The sequence below is a fragment of the Oncorhynchus clarkii genome, chromosome 20 (assembly GCF_045791955.1).
Source record: "Oncorhynchus clarkii lewisi isolate Uvic-CL-2024 chromosome 20, UVic_Ocla_1.0, whole genome shotgun sequence".
Lineage (NCBI taxonomy): Eukaryota > Metazoa > Chordata > Actinopteri > Salmoniformes > Salmonidae > Oncorhynchus > Oncorhynchus clarkii.
Window position 1 is genome coordinate 65401314 of NC_092166.1, and position 23207 is coordinate 65424520.

Here is a 23207-nt window from a genome sequence, read left to right on the forward strand (position 1 = left end):
ATAGTATTTCAGAAGATGAGTTGTGGGTAATTGAATTGTATTTCAGAAGATGAGTTGTGGGTAATTGAATAGTATTTCAGAAGATGAGTTGTGGGTAATTGAATAGTATTTCAGAAGATGAGTTGTGGGTAATTGAATAGTATTTCAGAAGATGAGTTGTGGGTAATTGAATAGTATTTCAGAAGATGAGTTGTGGGTAATTGAATAGTATTTCAGAAGATGAGTTGTGGGTAATTGAATAGTATTTCAGAAGATGAGTTGTGGGTAATTTAATATTATTTCAGAAGATGAGTTGTGGGTAATTGAATAGTATTTCAGAAGATGAGTTGTGGGTAATTGAATATTATTTCAGAAGATGAGTTGTGGGTAATTGAATAGTATTTCAGAAGATGAGTTGTGGGTAATTGAATAGTATTTCAGAAGATGAGTTGTGGGTAATTGAATAGTATTTCAGAAGATGAGTTGTGGGTAATTGAATATTATTTCAGAAGATGAGTTGTGGGTAATTGAATATTATTTCAGAAGATGAGTTGTGGGTAATTGAATAGTATTTCAGAAGATGAGTTGTGGGTAATTGAATTGTATTTCAGAAGATGAGTTGTGGGTAATTGAATAGTATTTCAGAAGATGAGTTGTGGGTAATTGAATAGTATTTCAGAAGATGAGTTGTGGGTAATTGAATAGTATTTCAGAAGATGAGTTGTGGGTAATTGAATAGTATTTCAGAAGATGAGTTGTGGGTAATTGAATAGTATTTCAGAAGATGAGTTGTGGGTAATTTAATATTATTTCAGAAGATGAGTTGTGGGTAATTGAATAGTATTTCAGAAGATGAGTTGTGGGTAATTGAATAGTATTTCAGAAGATGAGTTGTGGGTAATTGAATAGTATTTCAGAAGATGAGTTGTGGGTAATTGAATAGTATTTCAGAAGATGAGTTGTGGGTAATTGAATAGTATTTCAGAAGATGAGTTGTGGGTAATTGAATTGTATTTCAGAAGACCAGATGTGGGTAATTAAATTGTATTTCAGAAGATGAGTTGTGGGTAATTGAATAGTATTTCAGAAGATGAGTTGTGGGTAATTGAATTGTATTTCAGAAGACCAGATGTGGGTAATTGAATTGTATTTCAGAAGATGAGTTGTGGGTAATTGAATTGTATTTCAGAAGATGAGTTGTGGGTAATTGAATTGTATTTCAGAAGATGAGTTGTGGGTAATTGAATATTATTTCAGAAGACCAGATGTGGGTAATTGCGGTGAGGCCACAGAGACCGATGGCTCAAAGCCACCTTGGTAATTATGTGTGCATGCTTTGATGGCTGGTCTTGTGTCTCCCTCTCTCTATCTGTTCATTAAAGTCATTAGTGCTCATATGTAGGTGAAAGATCAGAGAATAGGAGAGAGAGGGAGAGAGAGAGTGCTTTAAGCAGAGATGTTAGTCTACCTGCCTTGACATTTTCCCTCTGAAACAAATGAGCTAAGTTCATTTCATGACCCTTTGACATTGTCAGCCATTATTATTGCTTTGGGTATGAAATTGTTTTTAAAGTTATCAGTGACAGCTTGTCACGAACAGAGACTTGGTACCTCCAAGTAAACAGCCCATAAGCAACCCGTTTAATATTAGTATAATATAATATGATATTTATTTATTTTTTACAGTGAGATTTGGCTTGGGAACAATTTCTGTATTTCTCAACTTGAAACAGTGTCTTCGAAGCAAATCTGTCATATATTTGATCATTGAAATATGTGTTTCACATGCCTTCAGGGACATTTGGCTCTTTCTATTCTGGTTAGAGCCAGTTTGCGCTGCTCTGTGAAGGGAGTAGTACACAGCGTTGTACGGGATCTTCAGTTTCTTGGCAATTTCTCGCATGGAATAGCCTTCATTTCTCCGAACAAGAATAGAGTGACGAGTTTCAGAAAAAAAGGTACTTGTTTCTGGCCATTTTGAACCTGTAATCGAACCAGCAAATGCTGATGCTCCAGATACTCAACTAGTCTAAAGAAGGCCAGTTTTATCAGAACAACAGTTTTCAGCTGTGCTAACATAATTGCAAAAGGTTTTTCTAATGATCAATTAGCCTTTTAAAATTATAAACTTGGATTAGCTAACACAACGTGCCATTGGAACACAGGAGTGATGGTTGCTGATAATGGGCCTCTGTACGCCTATGTAGATATTCCATTAAAAAATCTGTCGTTTCCAGCTACAATAGTCATTTACAACATTAACAATGTCTACACTGTATTTCTGAGCAATTTGATGTTATTTTAATGGACAAAAAAATTTGCTTTTCTTTCAAAAACAAGAACATTTCTAAGTGACCCAAACTTTTGAACGGTAGTATATATTTTTTTTTTATTATGTTATTCATTGTTGTTTTATTTAGCAAATATTTTGGTGTGTCTTTGTTTGTTTCAGGCGGGGGTGGTTTCCCTCATCATACTGCCGACCTTACAATGAACCACTGATCTCAAACAGGTAAGACCAAGACACATATGACCATGTGATAATCTTATGATATTGCTTACAACTACCCAATCCTCTCAAATCTTTAGGGGTCTTTCAAGAAGTGTCTAGAATAAGCACAAACAGGGTTATTTTGGACCTTGTAAAGTTCTACAATGTGTGTGTATCTGTCTATGTCTACAGTTTGGGGACACCGGTGCGTTGTCTGAGTGTGGCCAGTCTTCCGGAACAGGAAGAGGAAGAGCCTGTTCTGCTGCCGCCGCCAGACTACAGTGACGGGAAGGAGAGTAGCCCTGTCAGAATGGTCAGCTCCTCCACACACTCAGCCCAAAACACGGTCAGAACCCAATCATCCCTTCCATATTCTCACCTTACAGTACAGTCAGCAACCCAATGCTGGGAAACGGTCTCCTTAGGGTGAACGTTAAACCTCCACACTCTCCTCAGGTTTATTGTTGGATGACCTAACGTGGAAGACTTTTTACTAGTGTATTTTCTCCTGGGCTAGTTCGGGATGTACTCCCACCCCCAGGAACACATTAAGCTAGGTCATGACAGAAACAGGGTTTTGAGGTTGTGTGTTAATGTAATCCCTGTCTGCCACACTCTCAGCTGTCCCAATAGGAGAACCCTTTTTGATTCCAGGTAGAAACCTTTAGGTTCCATGTAGAACTCTTTTGGGCTTCATGTAGAACTCTCTTTGGAAAGAGTTCTAAATAAAACCCAAAATGGTTCTACCTGGAACCAAAAGGGTTCTTCAAACGGTTATCATATAGGGACAGCCAAAGAACCCGTATCCAGGTTCTAAATAGCACATAAGTAGAGTGAGGTGGAGGAGGAGCAAGAGAGAGAAAGAGAACGAGAGAGAGCTGTCACCTCGAAAAGACATTTAAAAAATGCTCCCTGCCTGGTTTTGTCTCTGCGTAGGAATGGAGGTAGGGACACAGAAAGGGAGGGAGGGAAGGAAGGAGGGAGGACAAGGGGGGTATAGGTCTACACAGAAATATTGCTCATCCACACAGCTTCAATTAGGACCTGCACGGTGTCAGCTGGTTTGAGAATGAATTAATCAAGTAGTCTCTCTCTCTCCTCTCATTGCCTTTGTGTGCTGGAACTGCTGCCTCAGGGCTTTGAGAGAAATAGACTGCTGTTAGGGATGTTATCGTAATAGAGTTGGCATCCCTCCCTCCCCTTTCTCTCCCCTCCTCTCCCCCATGCCCCCCCTATCTGCTCTTCTCCTTCTCCAACTCTCTACCTCTCCTAGTTGCCTCCCCATCTGTTCTCCCCATTCCCCACCTCTCACCCTTTCCTTTCTAGAAGTCCCATACTTTCTTGCTTCCCTCCCCCTTTGATCCCCCCCCCCCCCACACACACTTCCATTTGATCATGTGATCGTAGAGAGATGACTTTGCTCTTTGCGTTGTTATTGTCGCTGCCAGATTGTTTAATGGTTGTCTCTGACGTAAGCCACTCCATGGGGCCTCTCGCATAGGTGCCTCTGTGCCCTCACTTCTGGACACAGACTGCCCTCTAGTGGAATGTTAGGGTACTGGTTGTGTCCTGAAGTAGTTTGAATAAACCTACTACAGCAGTGTTCCTGTGCAGTACAAAAACTGTCTGATCCACTGTTAGATTGTATCTTCAAAACATCAGATAAGGATACAAAATGAACACAACTTGGAGAGGGTTTGCTTACTCTCATCCATCATCAGATATTTAATTTTAATTTCTGAGAGTGCAGACATTTTTTGTTTTTGTTTTTGTTCATATCCTAAAACATAGCTAAGTAATCAGTTCAGCATCTCATTTAAAACTATCTTCATCACTCTCACTTGTTTGGATTTACAATAAGATTTCCATCTACTCAGAGACGAGGTGTTTCTAGAGAGTTTCTAGAGGTGTTTCTAGAGAGTTTCTAGAGGTGTTTTTAGAGGTGTTTCTAGAGAGTTTCTAGAGATGTTTCTAGAGGTGTTTCTACATATGTTTCTAGAGAATTTATAGAGGTGTTTCTAGAGGTGTTTCTAGAGGTGTGCTGTGTGCTGGCCTTTCTAGACATTCTAGATTCCTGACTCCCAGCGTGAGGTCATGGTACACTCCGTCTCCGTACGTCCCAGAGTTCTTCACTTGGGAGTGACACAACGACGATATGTGTTGACAGTTGACATCCTTATCCAACCTGTCTGACAAGAGACAACTAGAAGCAACCTTTCACACTCACAGCTGCACGGGAGGCAATACAACATGTACTAAATATGCACAGCATTTATCTGGACTTTTAAGTGTCTCTCTTTCTTTCATTTTGTAAACAGATCTCTCTACCCAATGGGGTTGGAAAGGCTCCCTTTCTGGGGTAAGTCATATAATAACTATGTTATAACATTATAACTTATCACATGGATTATGCATTGATTTTGATGGGAAATTTGAATAAAAAATAATAAGGATCTCACCTATTACAATGTGTTTTGAAATATTTTCCAGAGGTGGGAATCCCTTTGCCACTGTCAAACTGAGACCTACAGTGACCAATGACAGATCAGCACCAATCGTCTGATAACCAGGGATCATCCAGACAGAGGATTTATGAAGCTTGGAATCTCTGCGCCACCAACACTTCAGAATCACAGTCCGACAAGATGTCCAGATAGCCTGGATTTTACTCTGCTTCAGAAAACCAGCTCCGTTGTTGCTAGGTCCGTTGCAACTGCATTGTATAACAGACCAGTGAAGTGACAATAAATATGGGCAATGCTGAGACAGACTAATATCCAGGCTACCTTCCTGACTCTTCAGCACTCAGATACAAAAATGAATAATAATAATAATCTGTCTGTAGTAGTTGTGGGAATGATGGGAGAGAGACACGTTGGGAAAAGAAGAGCTCAATTATTGTTTACTTTTTCATTATTACGTGCCCATTTTTAAATGGGGGGACTATTTATGTAAACATATGAAACAAACTGAGTTTAAACAGTGAGAGTTTATGGAAGAATGAATATACCGACTAGGCACAGACATCCGTTCAGTGTCTATTTTTGATTGACAGTTGGTTGAGTTGTCAACTGATGTGAATTCAATGTGAAATCAACAAAACATTACACCATGTCATTGGATTTAGGTTCAAAGTTGGTTGAAAAAAAGACAAAATTCCCTTATATTGAAGACTTCACACAAAATCCAATCTGTTTTCCATGTTGATTCAACTTCATCACAAATATGTTCTGTTGTTGAAATGACGTGGAAACAAAGTTGATTCAATCCATTTATGCCTAGCAGGTAGTAGTGTACATTTTTTAATTAAAATAAGGGATTTTTGATTTGACATAGACTACTAAATGAATGTATTCTGAATGGGCCATGCTTTTTCTTCATACTTTTAAATGGTATTTTTTCATACTTGTTCAAAAGTTCATGATGTTTATACAATAATTGTAGGGTGGAAATTTCTCTTTGGCTTTTCATGGTAAGCTAAAGGTTGTGTGCATACAAATACACAATTGTTGCAAATCACAATCACATTGTTTTTGGTAGAAATACAGTATGAGCCATGCAGTATGTCAAAAGAGTCAACCGTTTTTTTTAAATCTTCCTTCTGTGTAGAGTAATTCATGATACACACACCACACTGCTGTCCATGCTAATTGATGATTACCATCCCAAATAAGTATTTGAAAAGAACACTGGACATGGTTCCTCCTCTTCTATCTCTGTTCAGATACTGATGTGTATTGTTTTCATTCTCTAAAGGTGAGAAGGAAAAGGATGTAACATGATGTTCTGTCCTTGTCCTCAAGTTTTGTAAATATATCATGGGCAAAATGGTTGTCTGAAAAAAATATATATATATATTTCTTGGCACCATGTAGACTAATGTAATGTTATCTCACAGTGAAACAGGATAAACCTTACATGGTCCTTATTAATGTATTGGCTTTGCAATATACTGCCATAGCCTACTGTGTATCTGTATGAAGACTTGCATAATAATTGAAAATGTTGTTCATCCCTTAATACACGAGATGAAATGGAGAATAACAAGCTTTGGTTGTCTTTTATTGAATTAGTCGTTTTTTATATTGAATGAATTAGTGGGCTACCATTCTTTCCGGCCCCATAGTAAATTACTATAAGTTACGTTAATTTGATTAACATAAACACACACACATAAATCTTTCAATAAAGAGGTCTATGTTTACCACAATTTTCACTACTATTGTGTCAGGTCATAAGACACATTTAGAAGGAAAAGCATGAGACAACACTGGGGATTGTCAGTAGGACATTACTGTCCATGCCTAGGGAATTCTATAACATCCACTCTCTAGTGGTTATATCCAGTGTCTGTTTGTCTGTCTGTCTGGGGGTGTTGGGGGAAAAGCCCATTTCTGTTCTAACCAAATTGACTTTTACGTTTTGTCCATTTAGCAGACTTACAGTCAGTGCAACAACACATCACAATCACTTTAAGTAAAACGTTCATCAATAAAACAGCTATCAGCTAAATCAGTGCTGGTAAGGAAAGACAAGAGCAATATTGTATTGTATTATATTATATTGTATTACATTCTCCAATGTTATTATCCAGATCGTGTAATGCCCTATAATAACGAAACTACTATCATCGCCTACTGGACAAATTCAGCCATTGGTTCATTTGGTGCAGCAGCCAATCCACGTTTACAGTAAAACACCACACTTCCTGTTTCGGATTAAAGAAAATATCGCAATTAATGGTATATTCAATCTGATATGACGAATGAATTGCAGTGACTTACCATACCGTTTATGAGAGAGAACACACGGTAAGGGATGAGCTATTGCTAACTATTACATGTATTGCTGTGCTTTAGTGGTAAGCCTCCCTGTAACGCTTAAAGAGCAATGTCAAGCTAATATTTACTCAGTGCTAGCTAGGCCATTCATTGTATGTATAGTCATGCCACGTTTGTAATGTTGAGTGTCCTTCATGTGGTTGTAGATTTGCTGATAGCAGTAGTCAGCTGTTATGCAACAACTGCAGTCTACCTGTGATAAGTTTAGCATGCTAACAGTAGACTACTTTGTAAACCAACCAAAAGCTTAGCTACTATGTGTCACATAGGTGCCCGATAATCAACAATGTATCAATGTTGATCAATCGCCATCCTATTACAATGTAGCAAACGTAATTCATGTGCCACAGTATTTTCTCAGTGATTGACAATGTTGCCGTTTAGCAAGTAGCAGTATCTAGAGACTCTCGAGTTAATTGGGCGAGTCACTAGATCAGATCGCAGCTTGCTTCAGATAGTGTACAGGTTTATCTCTCTGGCTAGTTTATTGATTGCTTGTGACAGGGGCTACAACTTCGTAGAGCATCCCTCGCCCCAGGCATTACATAACGTACTGGGACCAGGATAGGATGTAATAGGTTGAGGCTGCCTCGACTGGACACTGGTGTAAGGTCAGTTTAGCCTTTTACCCAGTGGTGGAAAAAGTACTCCATTGTCATACTTGAGTAAAAGTAAAGATAAGGTAATAGAAAATGACTCAAGTAAAGGTGAAAGTCACCCAGTAAAATACTACTTGAGTAAAAGTCTAAAAGTATTTGGTTTTAAATATACTTAAGTATCAAAAGTATAAAAATAAGTAAAAGTAAAAGTATAAATAATTTCAACTGCCTTATATTATTAAGCAAACCAGACAGCACAATTTTTTTTTTTAAATTTATTGGTGGATAACCAGGGGCAAACGCCAACACTCAGACATCATTTACAAACAAAGCATTTGTATTTAGTGAGTCTGCCAGATCAGAGGCAATAGGGTTGACCAGGGATGTTCTCTTGTGTGAATTGGACCATTTTTCTGTCAAAATGTAACGAGTACTTTACGGTGTCAGGGGAAAAGTAGGAAGTACATTATTTTCTTTAGGAATGTAGCGAAGTAAAAGTTGCCAAAAATATAAAAAGTAAAGTACAGATACCCCCAAAACTGACTTAAGTGGTACTTTAAAGTACTTTTAGTGAAGTACTATACACCACTGATTTTACCCTTACATGGATAGATGGAATAGAGGAAGACTCTGTACTACAGCTTATTCTGCACTCCTCCAGAAGAGAGACGAGGCAGGGCCAGGGGCCACGAGGGAGAGCTGAAAAGAAGGTCAGCAGTGAGCATGCTGATTCAGACTCACTAGCCTGCTGGCTAGCCTAGCTACATCACTGGACTGTTTTAATTAGAAATATGATTTCCTTATTATTAGACTAAGCAGTTTGGCTGGGTGTGTGCCTCTCAATGAGGGTAATTTGAGGGAACTCGCTCTCTCGCTTTCTCTTTTTCTTCCTCCATACACCCTTTATGGTCCTCCCTCTCTGTGACCTCTGCTATTTGTCCATCCTCCTCTTCCCCATTTCTCACCCCTCTTTCCAAATGAAAACAAGGCATCTTTCTTTGTTATGTCTTCCTTCTCCCTAGGCCTGACCATGTCTGTGTCCCTGCTGTGGGCAGTGGATGTGTACGGGCGCGTTTACAGCCTGTCCACCGGAGGGCAGCAGTGGGAGCAGTGTCATGATGCCGTGTTAGAGTTTAAGAGGGTGACAGCAGTACAGCAGTGCTGCTGGGGTATCGCCTGTGACCACCACATCTACCTGAATGTCCACTCTAGTGATGTACCCATACGTTACCAGGAGGAGACATACGAGAACCAGGTACATGGTGTCGTGTCCTCGGAACGGACAGGTTTAGGGTCATGAAATATTGTGTGGATGAAGGGCGGGTGGGTGCCGGACGGGTTGAATAAAGATATACTTTTTAATAGAAAATCCATAAATGCATAATTATTGTGCAAGTCATATCTTTAGGCTACATTGAGGTTCTTCTTTCATTATCTTTATCTGGTGTTAGTACAGTAAGGGAAAAAAAGTATTTGAAACCCTGCTGATTTTGTACGTTTGCCCACTGACAAAGAAATGATCAGTCTACAATTTTAATGGTAGGTTTCTTTGAACAGTGAGAGACAGAATAACAACAACAAAAATCCAGAAAAACGCATGTCAAAAATGTTATTAATTGATTTGCATTTTAATGAGGGAATGTTATGTGTGATGATTCTGAGACGCTATACAAATTCGACAATCACAAGACCTCTTAAAGATCGGACCCTTTTTTAAAAACATTTCCGCCTAAAATTACATACCCAAATCGAACTGCCTGTAACTCAGGACCTGAAGCAAGGCTATGCATATTCTTGATACCATTTTGAAAGGAAACATTTAGAAGTTTGTGGAAATGTGAAATGAATGTAGGAGAATTTAACACATTAGATCTGGTAAAAGATAATACAAACAAACATTTTTTTGTTTAAAAGGCCATACATTGAGATAGGATTCTAGGTGTAATTTTGGCGTTGTACACAAGATGGCAGTAGTGTGTGTGCAACGTTTCAGACCTATCCAGTGAAGAATTACATCACTACACAATATTTTGTATCAAGTCTGCCCTGAGTTTGACCAAATGTGCCAAATTGGTCAATTTATACATTTTCAAGTACAAAACTATAGAGAACATCCAAAAATACTAAGGGGGGTCTACTGTAAATTGAACACTGCAGTTAGATTAACAATCATTTAAGCTTCCTGCCCATATAAGACATGTTTATGTCTCGGAAAGTTGGCTGTTGTTTACAATGTCATTCTAGTCACATTATTGCATATTAAGCAACAACTGTCCCAGTTTAGGGACTGATCCCGTAGAGGTTAAAATGGTACGTCAAGGGAACAGTAGGCTACTGTTCAGATTGGTTAAATGGATGGAATAATAGCCTAACTGAAATCTGGATACTGAATGTAGGTTTATAACCTTTCACATAACCTAATATAATATTAACTCTTGCAGAATTGAGCATTCCTTGCAGTACAATTATACACCAAATGTTAATTTTGACTCTGGAACAGGAGTGAAGAAATATATTATTGATTTATTTCAGCATCTTGAGAGAATGAAACCGAATGAAATCGGTTAGTGACTGTAAAGATGCTATCTTTATCAGTATCATAAAAGCGGATACTATTTCAACCACATCAAAAATGCATCCAAGCCGAACTGAAGTCTTATCAGCAACATGTTGGGTCTATTTAACAGCTTTTACTTTTCTTAAAACCGGTCAAACTGATTTAGCGCGGGAAATCTTTCCAGTTTTTTGTTGTTTTGTTATTGCATTTTCTCCCTGGTCCATAAACGTTTTTGCTCCACTAGAGAAGCAGAGATGAAAGAGAAAACAAACTTTACCGACGTCAACTAGATTGAAGCATTCATTCTATCAATTTATGACATTATTCTGGCCACCAACTGTTTTATTTAGTCTTCTAGGGCAACAAGTAATGACAGAAGAGAAGCTGTATGTGTCTAATTATAGACAAGTTGACTAACTACCAAAACGTCTGAAAATATAAGCAGAAACGTAGGACTATCTAAAAAGGCCTGTCAAAAGATTATTCTTCCTCTGACTGTACAGTGCATTTTCTATATTTGTGGGTTAGGGTTTTTCATATATAGTCGGGCGTTTGCAGGTGGGTTATTAGAAATTGCGGGCGGATGCGGGTGTACAAACAGCTGACCTGCGCATCACTAGTGTGTGTGTGTATTTGTGCTTCTTTTGCCCCTGCTGCATGTATGATTCTTGTAACTCTCTCTCTCTCTCAGCGATGGAATCCCAAGGATAACTTCTCGGATCACTTGTTGCCGAGCGACCGCTGGCATTGGAGTGACATCACAGGGCTGGAACACCAACCCCTGGATAGTTTCCTTCTTCCCTCCACCAACTGGGAGTGGGAGGGGGACTGGTACATCGACGAGAACTTTGGAGGAGAACCCACAGAGAAAGGAGTGAGTGTCTGTCGTTCTTCGCTATTTTTCTCACACTCTCACTCTCTCTTTCTCTCTGTCTTTTCGTTCTCTTTCTCTCTTGTCTCCCCATTTTAGACTTTCCCTCTGTTCTCACCTTATCTCTTTCCCTCTCTCTTTCCTTCCCTCCCTCTATGTCCTTGTCTTACCCTCACCTACGATGATTCATCTGTGAATGGATTTGTCTGCAGGGTTGGACCTATGCCTTGGACTTCCCTGCCACCTACACCAAAGACAAGAAGTGGAACTCGTGTGTCCGTCGCAGGCGATGGATCCGCTACAGGAGGTACAAGGCCACAGACACCTGGGCCAAGGTGTGTATTTGGAGAAATATAATCACCTACCACAACTAGGATGTAACTGTATGCCTCTGCTGTGAATGCTTTCTTTGTGTACTGAACTGTACTCATCATGTACTGTAGGTTTGTTTAGGCCTGTGTGTGTGTTGACCCGTATCTCTCTGTGTTACCAGATCCCATCTGAGGGTCACAGTGGTCCCCTGCCAGACCCCTTTAATGACATCAGCTGTGGGGGCTGGGAGATCAATGAGGAGCCCAGGGGGAGGCTGTCTCTGTGGGCTGTCTCTCTACAGGGCAAGGTATTACACACGCACACACATAAATGCACACACACACAAACACACTAATACATGCACACACACATGAATGGCATGGACACACGCGCACACACAGCTCAGAGGAGGAGGTCATATCTCCAGAGATCACAAAACACACACATACAACACAAATGTATTCGTAAACGAACAAATCAATTTGATTGACTAATTGCCTGTGTGTGTTTGATCTGGGTCATTAGGTGTGGTTTCGTGAGGGTATCCACCACCACAGCCCAGAGGGGGAAGGCTGGGAAGAGGTGTCTCTGCCTGGGGAGGTAGTGCAGATCAGCTGTGGTCCAGGGGACCTGGTTTGGGCTGTGCTCTGGGAAGGACAACTCATCGTCAGGGAGGGCATCACCAGAGACTGCCCACAAGGTGGCTGGTTAACAGAGGAAGTGTGTGTGTGTGTGTGTGTGTGTGTATTCGTGTTAGAGGGAGAGAGAGCGAGATGGAGAGAGAGACATAGAGAATGAGAGACCGCATGTTTGTGTCTGTTTGTGTGTGTGCAAGGGAGAGAGAGAGAGAGAGAGAGAACCTGAGATTGTGTCTAATGGTGTCTTTCCTCCTTTTCTCTCTCTACCAGGCTCGTCCTGGGTGGTGGTGGACTCTCCCAACCCAGAGGCCGGGGCCATCCACGTAGCTGTGGGGGACAACGTAGTCTGGGCCGTCACCAAGGACAACAAAGTAAGACTACATGAAACACTCTCATGTATGCTCTCTAACGCTTCCCTTGTCAGCAGTATGTTCCTGATGATTATCTCTCTGTGTCTGTCAGGTATGGTTCAGGCGTGGCATCAACTCCCATAACCCATGTGGTTCAGGCTGGATCGGGATGGTCGGGGAGATGGTCATGGTCAACGTGGGCCTCAACGACCAGGTAAGGATTTGATCAATGTTTATTAACAGACCTTCTAATAGATTGTCAGGTAAGTTCTCTGAATGTGGTTTATAAAGATTCACTTGTCGCTGTCCATAGTGCTGAAACATGTTTGGTCGGGCATTCTACACAGGTCAATGTATGTTTGTTCTGACTCTGTCCAGGTGTGGGGTATCAGCTGTGTGGACCGGGCAGTGTATTTCCGTCAGGGTGTGACCTCCAGTGAGTTGAGTGGTAAAGCCTGGAAGGCTGTCAACGTGCCCCGAGACGGAGACATCAGGTCCCACTCCTCCGCCAGCATTAGCAGTCTGCACAGGTGGACATGGACACGGAATACTGTGACACATTTCCAATGCTTGGGCAATCTCATCTCCATAAAACAATTAGCCAAACAGTCTGCTAGCTGGGTGCTCTGCGTAATACTAATATCTCTCTCTCTCTCTCTCTCCCTGTCCCACAGTGCTGGTTGTTTCTTTAGTGGTGAGGTACAAGCCCAGTCTGTGATGAGTGAAGACTTGGACACAGAGGGCGGTCCACAGAGGGCGGTCCTAGAAGTAGGGGCATGCCCCTCCTCTCCTCCCCCCGAGCCCCCTCCCATCGACCCCGACGTCCCCAAACCACGCATCCCTAAGGTCACCAGCGACAGCTTCATCTCTGAGATGCTCTCCGACCGTGAGGTCAAACAGGAGGGGGCCACCGCTGCCACCACTGCCAGTCCCTCTATCCCAGAAGAGGAAGTCGCTCTTGGGGAACCAGAGGCCAAGTGTCCCCCTCCGGCTCTGGTTCTCTCCCCCAGCCTGTCTGGAGGGCTTGGGGACCCCCAGTGGAGTAACGTGGACTTGGAAGAGACCCAGACTCACCTGGCTGTGGGGCCTGCCGTGGTGAGAGGGGACTCGGCTGACACCTGTAGTCTGTCCTCGGTGGCCACCTACACCCTGTGTCAGGGGGAGCCGTATGGGGCAGATGAACACCCGCTCTGGGCATGGGTCAGTGGAGGAGGCTGTGGTGTGAACTGTCACTCCCAGCTCAACTGGTTCAACTCTGCCACAGGTGAGACACAGATACTGTAGATATTGTATTTCTCCTGTATATTAAAACAAGCCTAGGGATATGCAAAACCCCAGCTCCAACTCGCAATTAAACCAGAATACACACTTCTGCCTGATGTAACAGTGTCTGTCTGCTTTTTCCTTGTTGTTGTTGAGCCACTGGAGCGTTTCCTCACACGTTGTTGATAACGTTTGGACCGTTGTCTTATTGTCTCTCCCAGCCCTGGCATCATCAGTCCAGTCCATGAGTCTGTCCATCAGTCCAGCCCAGACAGCTGCCTGGCGGAAACAGATCTTTGAGCAGCTCAGCGAACGCTCTAAGAGAGAGATGGACCACTTTAAACACTACGAACAGGCCGTAGAACAGGTACCGACAACTTGAACGTTTACAAATGCCACTTTTTGGTTGCTTGCCTTGATTTAATGAGTTTGTTTATGACTTGTCCTTGTTGTATAGACGCTGATTAGTCTCCCTCCCTCCCCTCCTTCTCTCCCTCCCTCCCCCCCTCCGTCCCAGTCTGTGTGGGTGAAGAAAGGGGCCATGCAGTGGTGGAGGGACTGGAAGCCCCATAAGTGGGTGGACGTGAGGTTTGCCCTGGAGCAGTTCTCAGGACCAGAGGGAAACCAGGATGGTATTCTCTTCCTCTACTACAACTTCAACGAGGAGAAGAAGGTGAGGGGAGGGCCACAGTGCCTGTGTGTGGGTGTTTTCTGTGATGAGTTATTTAGTCCTTGTTTTCTCCTCCTCTCCTCCCTCTCTCCAGTACCTGCATGCATTCATCAACGAGGTGACTATCTTGGTGCCGGTGCTGAATGACTCCAAACACACGTTTGCCGTCTACACAGCAGAGAGGACCAAACAGAGGTGGCCTATCAGACTGGCTGCTGCCACTGAGGTGGAGATGCACGACTGGGTAGGTTATATGATCACTGTCTTCCATCTGAACCTGTCACAAAGTACAGTGCTCCATTTTCACAGAATATCATATGTTTTATTCATAAGCAAATGTCATGCTAAATGATGGATGGCGAAAGGGTTATGCCACAAAGAACCAGACAATCTTTTTAAATTAACCTTTTATGTAGTATGACTTTGCCTCTATGTAGGGCTTATGAAGACTTTATGTATGCTAAATACGTCCTTTATAAGTTGTAGTTTGGTAAAAGTGGGGCCTTAATGTCTTGACTATGTCTCTCTGTACCACCAGCTGGCCCTGCTGAGTGTGTCGTGCTGTGACTCCCGGGGGATCCAGGGTCCCCCCTCTAAACAAGCCATCTGGTCAGTCACCTGTAAAGGAGACATCTTCGTCTGTGAGCCTTCGCCTAGCCTGGAAGCCTGTCCCTACCCCACACCCTGCGACCAGATGTAAGACACGTCCTCTGGGCAGTTATCAATGCTTTATAAAGGCTTGGTAAATGAGACCTCTGAATACAAACCTGCAGTACATCGTGAATGAGTTATTTGTGGATAAATAGATGGATATTTATTGATCAGATATATGCACTTACAACTGAATAGTCTTAACTGATTAAACATTGGTTGACAGTCACTTTTCTTTCTTTTGTCTCTAACCACATGTTGCTCTGTCCTGTCTGCCCTGTCTGCCCTGTCTGTGTGTGTTTGCAGGTTCTGGCGTCAGGTGGGGGGCCACCTACGTCTGGTGGAGTGTAACAGTCTGGGGGTGGTTTGGGGGGTAGGCTACGACCACACTGCCTGGGTCTACACTGGCTATGGAGGGGGATTCTTCCAGGGTAAACGCCAATATATACCAAACATAAACCTACTGGACTGGACTTAAAGCATATACCAAACATAAACCTACTGGACTGGACTTAAAGCATATACCAAACATAAACCTACTGGACTGGACTTAAAGCATATACCAAACATAAACCTACTGGACTGGACTTAAAGCATATACCAAACATAAACCTACTGGACTGGACTTAAAGCATATACCAAACATAAACCTACTGGACTGGACTTAAAGCATATACCAAACATAAACCTACTGGACTGGACTTAAAGCATATGCCAAACATGACCAAGTACTGTATAGCCACTAACGGGGAAACCAAACTGGCAACGTCACGTGTGCGAGCATTGGAAAATAAATGATTTACCAAGCTAGCTTAATGTCCATGAATATTTCTTTTAAGTGTTGAACAGTCCCCAAATTGATAAAGTTGGTTCACATTTAGATTTGTTATTTTTACTTGTGTGTCATGATCGCGTCTGGTGGGGATAGACAAAATCAACATGCTCGCGGACATAAGTGCAGGGCCAGTTTGGTCAGGGTGAAAGGGTATTTATCAGCTCTACTTGATCTCAGCCCCTGACTATAACCTCTCTCTTGTCTTTGTCAGGTCTGGCCAGCAGCACAGATAACATCTTCACCCAGACAGATGTGAAGTGTGTCTACATCTATGAGAACCAGAGGTGGAACCCAGTCACAGGTTACACCAACAGAGGCCTCCCAACAGACCGTTACATGTGGAGTGATGCAACAGGACTGCAGGAGTGTACCAAGGCCAACGCCAAACCTCCATCCCCTCACTGGACATGGGTGGGTACCACTAGCAGGACAAAATATGTCCATTTCACCCTCAATAGAGCGCAATAGTAATGACAACTCTTTTGTAGGCACTAACTCTGCCATGGCTCGTTGGTCAAAGCCTATGGGGAAATGAATGGGGCTTTTGTAGGAGTTTTGGATAAATAGAAAAAATAAGGTCTGTGGTTATCAGCCAATGTCAGCCTTTTTTTTCTTTCATTTCTGTAATCAAAACAAGCACATTAAAGGCTTCATAATTCATAAAGGTCATGGAGTACAAGCTGGCGAGCTCTATGGACAATGTCACATTTGAACTTAAACATCCACACAGTAGCAGTAGATGTTCAAAACGGTCCTACAAACAACGCTTGTTATCATGACACAAGGCGAGACCCAGGCAGATGGTTGGAGTCTTACAATATTTATTAATCCAGTAGGGGAAGGCAGGAGACTGGTCGTGGTCAGGCAAAAGGGGCAAAACCAGTTCAGAGTCCAAAAGGTACCGAAGGGCAGGCAGAATCAAGGTCAGGGCAGGCAGGATTATCAGGCAGGTGGGAAAGAAGTCCAGAGTCAGGCAGGAGTCAAAACCGGGAGGACTAGCAAAAAGAGAATAGCAAAAGGACTATGGGAAAAACACTCTGGTTGACTTGACTAACATACTAGACGAACTGCTCTGTCTCTTATCAGGTAGCAGACTGGACCATTGACTATGGGATCTCCGGGGGGACAGACCGAGAGGGTTGGCAATACGCAGCTGATTTCCCAAGGTGAGTGTACCTAACCCTCCCCAATACATATTCATTGGTCTATCTATCACATCAAGCTGAATCTTTTCCCAGCTAGGAAAGCATCCAGAATATTTGTTTACGTCACTGTCGTGTGTTTTCTCTCCACTCTGTATGTACTCTTCCAGGTCGTATCATGGCCACAAGACCTTGAAGGACTTTGTTCGTCGTAGACGATGGGCCAGGTACTGTACCTTACTACACAACAATGGCTCTGTTCCCTCATCACTGTTTCTTTAGTCAGCACACAATAATAATAATATATAGCGCTTTTCATTGCAAAGAGAATCTCAAAGACGCCGTAAAACCAAACAAAACAAACGTGGAGATCTGGCAGGTCTTGGGCGATGGTCATCCGTAGCGTCAGATGACGAGGTGTTGTTGAGCAGGGTAGTTCGGAAAGGCTGGGCAGTACTTCAGAGGATGGAGCTTTGATGGCACAGAGAGGGAGCAGCGTTAATCAGTTACTTAGACAAGCACGGTGCTGTTCATCAGGCACCTCATTCGTTGTGTACTTCTCCTCCTCTGTAGGTAGGCTGGATAGTCCACTACTGAAGTGTAGCACCCACCTAGGTGATACAATGGTCTGGTCTGCCTCATTCTGCCGACTCAGTACTCTGTTTAAACAACCCTGAGTTTGCGCTCTAGGTAGAAAAATGTCCCGTAAGCACATATCTAGGATCAGCTTTACTCTACCTAAATCCTAACCTTCAACATTGAGGGAAACACAATAACTGACCTTAGATTAGCTCTAGGACACAGTTCTTCAACCCTGGTCTTGGGGACCTACAGGAAGTGCATGTTTTTGCTCCACCCTACTACCAACACACCTAATTAACTAGTGGTACACTGGTCTAGTTGCGACTTATCTCCTATTTTAACAACCCTTGTAAACTACATGGTCAAAAGTATGTGGACACCTGCTCGTCGAACATCTCATTCCAAAATCATGGGCATTGATATGGAGTTGGTCCCCCTTTTGCTGCTATAACAGCCTTCACTCTTCTGGGAAGGCTTTCTGCTAGATGTTGGAACATTGCTGCAGGGACTTGCTTCCACTCAGCATTAGTGATGTCGGGCACTGATGCTGGGCAATTAGGCCTGGCTCGCAGTCTGCATTTCAATTCATCCCAAAGGTGTGCGATGGGGTTGAGGTCAAAGCTCTGTGCAGGACAGTTAAGTTCTTCCACACCAATCTCAACAAACTATTTATGTTTGGACACAGCTTTGTGCACGGGGGCATTGTCAAGCTGTATCAAGAAAGGGCCTTCCCCAAACTGGGCTCCCGATTGGTGCCGCAGTCTACGGCATTGCATCGCAGTGCTAGAGGCATCACTACAGACCCTGGTTCGATTCCAGGCTGAATCACAACCAGCCATGATTGGGAGTCCCATAGGGCGCCACACAATTGGCCCATTGTCGTCCAGGTTTGGCCGGTGTAGGCCGTCAATGTAAATAATAATTTGTTCTTAACTGAATTGCCTAGTTAAAGGTTAAGTAAAAACTTTTGCCACAAAGTTGGAAGCACAGAATCATCTAGAATGCTGTAGCTTTAAGATTTCCCTTCACTGGAAATAAGGAGCCTAGCCGGAACCATGAAAACCGCTCCAGACCATTATCCTGCTCCACCAAACTTTACAGTTGGCACTATGCATTCGGGCAGCTAGGCCGACTGGGCCAATTGTGTGGCGCCCTATGGGACTCCCAATCACGGTTCTCCTGGCATCCGCCAAACCCAGATTTGTCTGTCGGACTGCCAGATGGTGAAGCGTGATTCATCACTCCAGAGAACGCGTTTCCACTGCTCCAGAGTCCAGTGGTGGCGAGCTTTACACCCCTCCAGCCAATGATTGTGCATGTTGATCTTAGGCTTGTGTGTGGCTGCTCGGCTATGGAAACCCATTTCATGAATCTCCTGACGAACAGTTCTTGTTCTGACGTTGCTTCCAGAGGCAGTTTGGAACTCGGTAGCTACGCGGTTCAGCAATCAGTAGTCCTGTTCTGTGAGCTTGTGTGACCTACCACTTTGCGGCTGAGCAGTTGTTGATCCTAGACGTTTGTACTTCACAATAACAGCACTTACAGTTGACCGGCAGCTCTAGCAGGTCAGGAACGTAACTTAATCGTTCTACTGCCAATGTTTGTCTATGGAGATTGCATGGCCGTTTGCTCGATTTTATACACCTGTCAGCAACGGGTGTGGCTGAAAAAGCCGAATCCACTCATTTGAAGGGCTGTCCACATACTTTTGTGTGTGTGTATATATTGTGTATTTCCTCTGACAGGAAGTGTAAACTGACGACCACAGGGCCGTGGCAGGAAGTCCCACCCATCCCGTTGAGTGACGTGACCATCGTCCTGTGTGGAGCTCAGAGCAGTGTTGAGCCGATCCCTCTGTGGGCCATCAGTAACAAGGGAGACGTGCTCTGTAGACTGGGGGTCACCCTACTGACTCCTGCCGTGAGTCTCACACACACACACACACACACACACACAATATGTAAACACACATGTTCACTGTGAATACGCACACATTGTATTTGATAACCGAAGTGGTTGTGTGTGTTCCTAGGGGACGTCATGGCTTCACGTGGGCACAGACCAGCCTTTTAAGTCTATATCCATCGGTGGGGCCAACCAGGTGTGGGCCATTGCCAGGGATGGATCTGCCTTCTACAGGGGCTCTGTGTCCTCAGAGAGCCCTGCAGGTCAGCCAGAGAACCACGCAGAACCCACACACTCTGACAAAACCCAGGGTTCTCCCTTCAGTCTTACTGCTAATCAACAGTTCAGTCAGTCACTCAAATGTATTTCTAAAGCTGTTTTTACATCAGCAGTTGTCACAAAGTGCTTTACAGTAATACTGTGGCTCAATTTTTCCTTTCTGGAGGAGCTTACCTCTCTGGGCTCTGGTTCATATCACAGAGATGCACCTTATGATGAAAGTAGACTAACCACTGGCTGTTTAATGTACTATTGCCCCCTGCAGGAGATTGCTGGTACCACATCCCCTGTCCTGAAAGACAGAAGCTCCAACAGGTGTCTGTAGGGAGAACATCGGTCTACACTGTGGATCAAAATGGTACAACAGAAAATAATTTCATGACTTACTATGACACTTGTCTTTATTATCAGCTGTCTATTAGTTGTGCCATCGCAATGATTTATTTTTGTCATGATTTTAATGCTGTGCTCTCCATCCAGGTAACCTGTGGTTCAGACAGGGCCTGACTCCCAGCTACCCTCAGGGATCATCATGGGAACACATCTGCAACAATGTACGCAAGGTCTCCGTAGGACCTCTAGACCAGGTGAGCAGAACCTACAATCTAAAACCAGGGTGGTTGTCGTCGGCAATAATGAATCATAAAGACTTTCTCTTTTCTCAAAATTCAACGCTCTTGACTTTGCACTGTGTTGAGTAACTCAACCTTTCTCGTTGTGTTTGTGTAGGTGTGGATCATAGCTGACAAGGTGCAAGGCAGCCACAGTCTGAGCTGTGGGACAGTCTGCCACCGTCTGGGGGTTCAGCCCATGGAGCCAAAGGGACAGTCGTGGGACTACGGCATCGGGGTGAGACTCTTTAACCTTACCTCTAACCCTGACCCTAACCCATCAACATGCTTCTGAGACACCAATGACTTTGAAGGTTTTCTTGGTGGGGGGGCTGTCTGACTTTCTCTCTACGTCTGTTATCTTTCTCTCTCTCTCTCTCTCTTCCGCTCTTCCTCTCGCTCTCCTCAGGGTGGCTGGGACCACATCACTGTGAGAGGGAACTCCATTGAGGCTCCTCGTGTCCGTATGCCCTCCCTGACACCCTCCCTCACCTCCTCCCTAACGGACCCCCTCCGCCCCCCTCCACTCCGCAGCCTGCTCCCTGTCATGATCACGGAGATGGAGAACGGGAACGCTGTCAGATGTTAAACACACACACCTACAGTACTTGCTAGTGGACACTATCTCTGTTCTGTCTTCAGCCCAACTCTCTCTTCAGATACGCCACAATGCAACTACCCCACCATCCACACTGTACTGTAGCTCCAGCCTCAGCTCTTCTGACCTATCACCTGGCTGTGTTAAAAGACCTTTGAACCCTATCTCTGCGCCCTCAACTTGACTCAGCCAATCACCTTTTCTCTTTACAGCTAGCAGATCATGTTCAGTATTTCCCACATAGAGCACTAATGTCGTTTTTAAACTGTGTCACTGAGCCTTTGAACATTGCGCTATTGTAATTTAAAGGTTAACTCAGCTAAAAGACATTGCCACGAGCAGCACCGCAAATATTCAGATGAGCGAGATGCAAGTCACACACAGTATCTGCACATGTACACAGGATCGCTTCACGCTGTTGGAGCGGTAGGTACGGTTCGCTTCACGTTGGTAGAGAGTGGTAGGTACGGATCGCTTCACGCTGTTAGAGCGGTAGGTACGTTTCGCTTCACGTTGGTAGAGAGCGGTAGGTACGGATCGCTTCACGCTGTTAGAGCGGTAGGTACGGTTCGCTTCACGTTGGTAGAGAGTGGTAGGTACGGGACCAAAACAAAGGAAATTGACCCACTATGCTGTTTACTTTCTGCATCTACTTCATATATGAGTCTACGTTTAAATCTGTGCTCTTAAGATAACTTTGTTTTACTTATGGTTTTTGTTTGGTTGAATGTTTTTTATGTGTGTGTTTGGTGTGTACGGTATTATGTGAGTAGATTTTTTTTAATGTTATGTTGGTAATTGATTTATCTTTTTAAAATAATATATGTGTTTTGGGGATGTATTCAATGTGATTGGGGCGAGGTTAAGATGGGTAAGAAAGCATCACTGTCGGCCCAATTATTTGTGACTTATTATAAAAAGTCTGTATCAGGAAGTTACAGTACTTACTACTTTGTACCTGCTGGCAACAGGTCGAGATTCTACTGGAGTCGCACCAAAAACAAGAAGGATTTATTTAAAGAGAACTTTTGTTATTAACGTTTGATAACACATGATGCTTTTACAGTTCTAGGCCTTCCCCCTGAATGGTTTGTATCTGTGATGGCCACAGTGAAGAGTTTGTTGGCCCATGTATTTTTGACAGCACTCGAAAAGAAAGTATATATTCTTCTTTTCATTAAAAATTTGCAATGTGTAGTTCTACACTGGACCAAAGTGTGAATTGCTTGGAAAGTGATGACTTTACGGGGCTTTAAAGTTTATCTGTTTATTTCTCAGGAAAATAAGAGTTCTCCTAAACGCTATTATTGGCATGTTTTTGACCTTCTACGATTGTAGCAGTAATGACTGACAGGCAACACACGTGAAAGGTTTGGTGGAAAGAACAAATAAAATATTTTTGTTATAAATCTGTATATGAGTTTAGTATAAATGTTTTAATGGGGATATTTCAAGGTTGGTTATTGTACGTTGGTATATAAAAAGGTAAAATATTAGTCCTATGAACTATTATCCATAAACCACAAAAGCTGAAACTAGCACATTTGGGCATTAATTGATTTTACTTCTCTACATGGAAACCATAAGCCAATAGCTATCACTGATATACTGGAACTACAAATAATTGATTGTACAGAAAACTGTCTGTGAAAACTCTCACTTTATCTTCCTATGGCAGTTCCTAATACAAAGAGGGCGTTTTTTGATAATGTTTCACTTACTACTGTTTAGGCTTCATCCTAAAGGAGCGGCACATGCTTGTCATGCTGTGGTGTACCCCTTCACCTTCCAAGCTTTAAGTGTTAGGTCTAGAGGAGGACTTGTCCGTTTAAAAAATGATTCCATTGTTTTTATTGATTATAATGTCAATTAAAATAATATAATCAGGTACTATTCTAAACCCAACAAGGCTGTTATTGATGTGTATATTTCTTCCTTCCAATAGTGTGCATGGTCAATGTCCTCTCAATAAATGGGATTATTGATAAGGAAGATTATTGTATTTTTTTTATTCTCATGATCCAAAACTCTCA

The 23207-nt window shown here is 43.0% G+C and overlaps 2 protein-coding genes across 4 annotated transcripts in view; both read left to right on the plus strand.

Moving 5' to 3' along the window:
• The window catches only part of LOC139376740 (BAR/IMD domain containing adaptor protein 2 like 1a), a 41686-nt gene extending 35169 nt beyond the window's left edge, over positions 1–6517 (plus strand). For both annotated transcript variants that reach the window (XM_071119629.1, XM_071119630.1), the window contains 4 exons: positions 2432–2491; positions 2663–2783; positions 4789–4829; positions 4961–6517. In XM_071119629.1, coding sequence (XP_070975730.1) covers positions 2432–2491; positions 2663–2783; positions 4789–4829; positions 4961–5033 — 295 coding nt within the window. In that variant the 3' untranslated portion in view covers positions 5034–6517. The remainder of the gene's footprint in view (positions 1–2431; positions 2492–2662; positions 2784–4788; positions 4830–4960) is intronic.
• Positions 6518–7140: 623 nt separating this feature from the next.
• Positions 7141–23165, plus strand: LOC139376738 (tectonin beta-propeller repeat-containing protein 1-like). 2 transcript variants are annotated; one of them, XR_011627960.1, is made up of 25 exons: positions 7141–7281; positions 8933–9165; positions 11159–11341; positions 11551–11673; positions 11832–11957; positions 12176–12350; positions 12559–12659; positions 12751–12852; positions 13017–13168; positions 13313–13902; positions 14123–14268; positions 14419–14574; positions 14666–14815; positions 15110–15267; positions 15529–15653; positions 16269–16468; positions 17144–17223; positions 17370–17426; positions 19527–19701; positions 19814–19949; positions 20231–20323; positions 20446–20552; positions 20695–20814; positions 20986–21604; positions 21639–23165. XR_011627960.1 is itself a non-coding variant. In XM_071119628.1 (24 exons), the coding sequence occupies exons 2-24, from the start codon at positions 8941–8943 to the stop codon at positions 21163–21165; spliced, it is 3660 nt and encodes a 1219-aa protein (XP_070975729.1). In that variant the 5' UTR covers positions 7141–7281; positions 8933–8940; the 3' UTR covers positions 21166–23165. The 2 variants fall into 2 exon arrangements, 1 of the variants encoding a protein (XP_070975729.1); XM_071119628.1 differs by having other exon boundaries at positions 20986–23165.
• Positions 23166–23207: the final 42 nt, after the last annotated feature.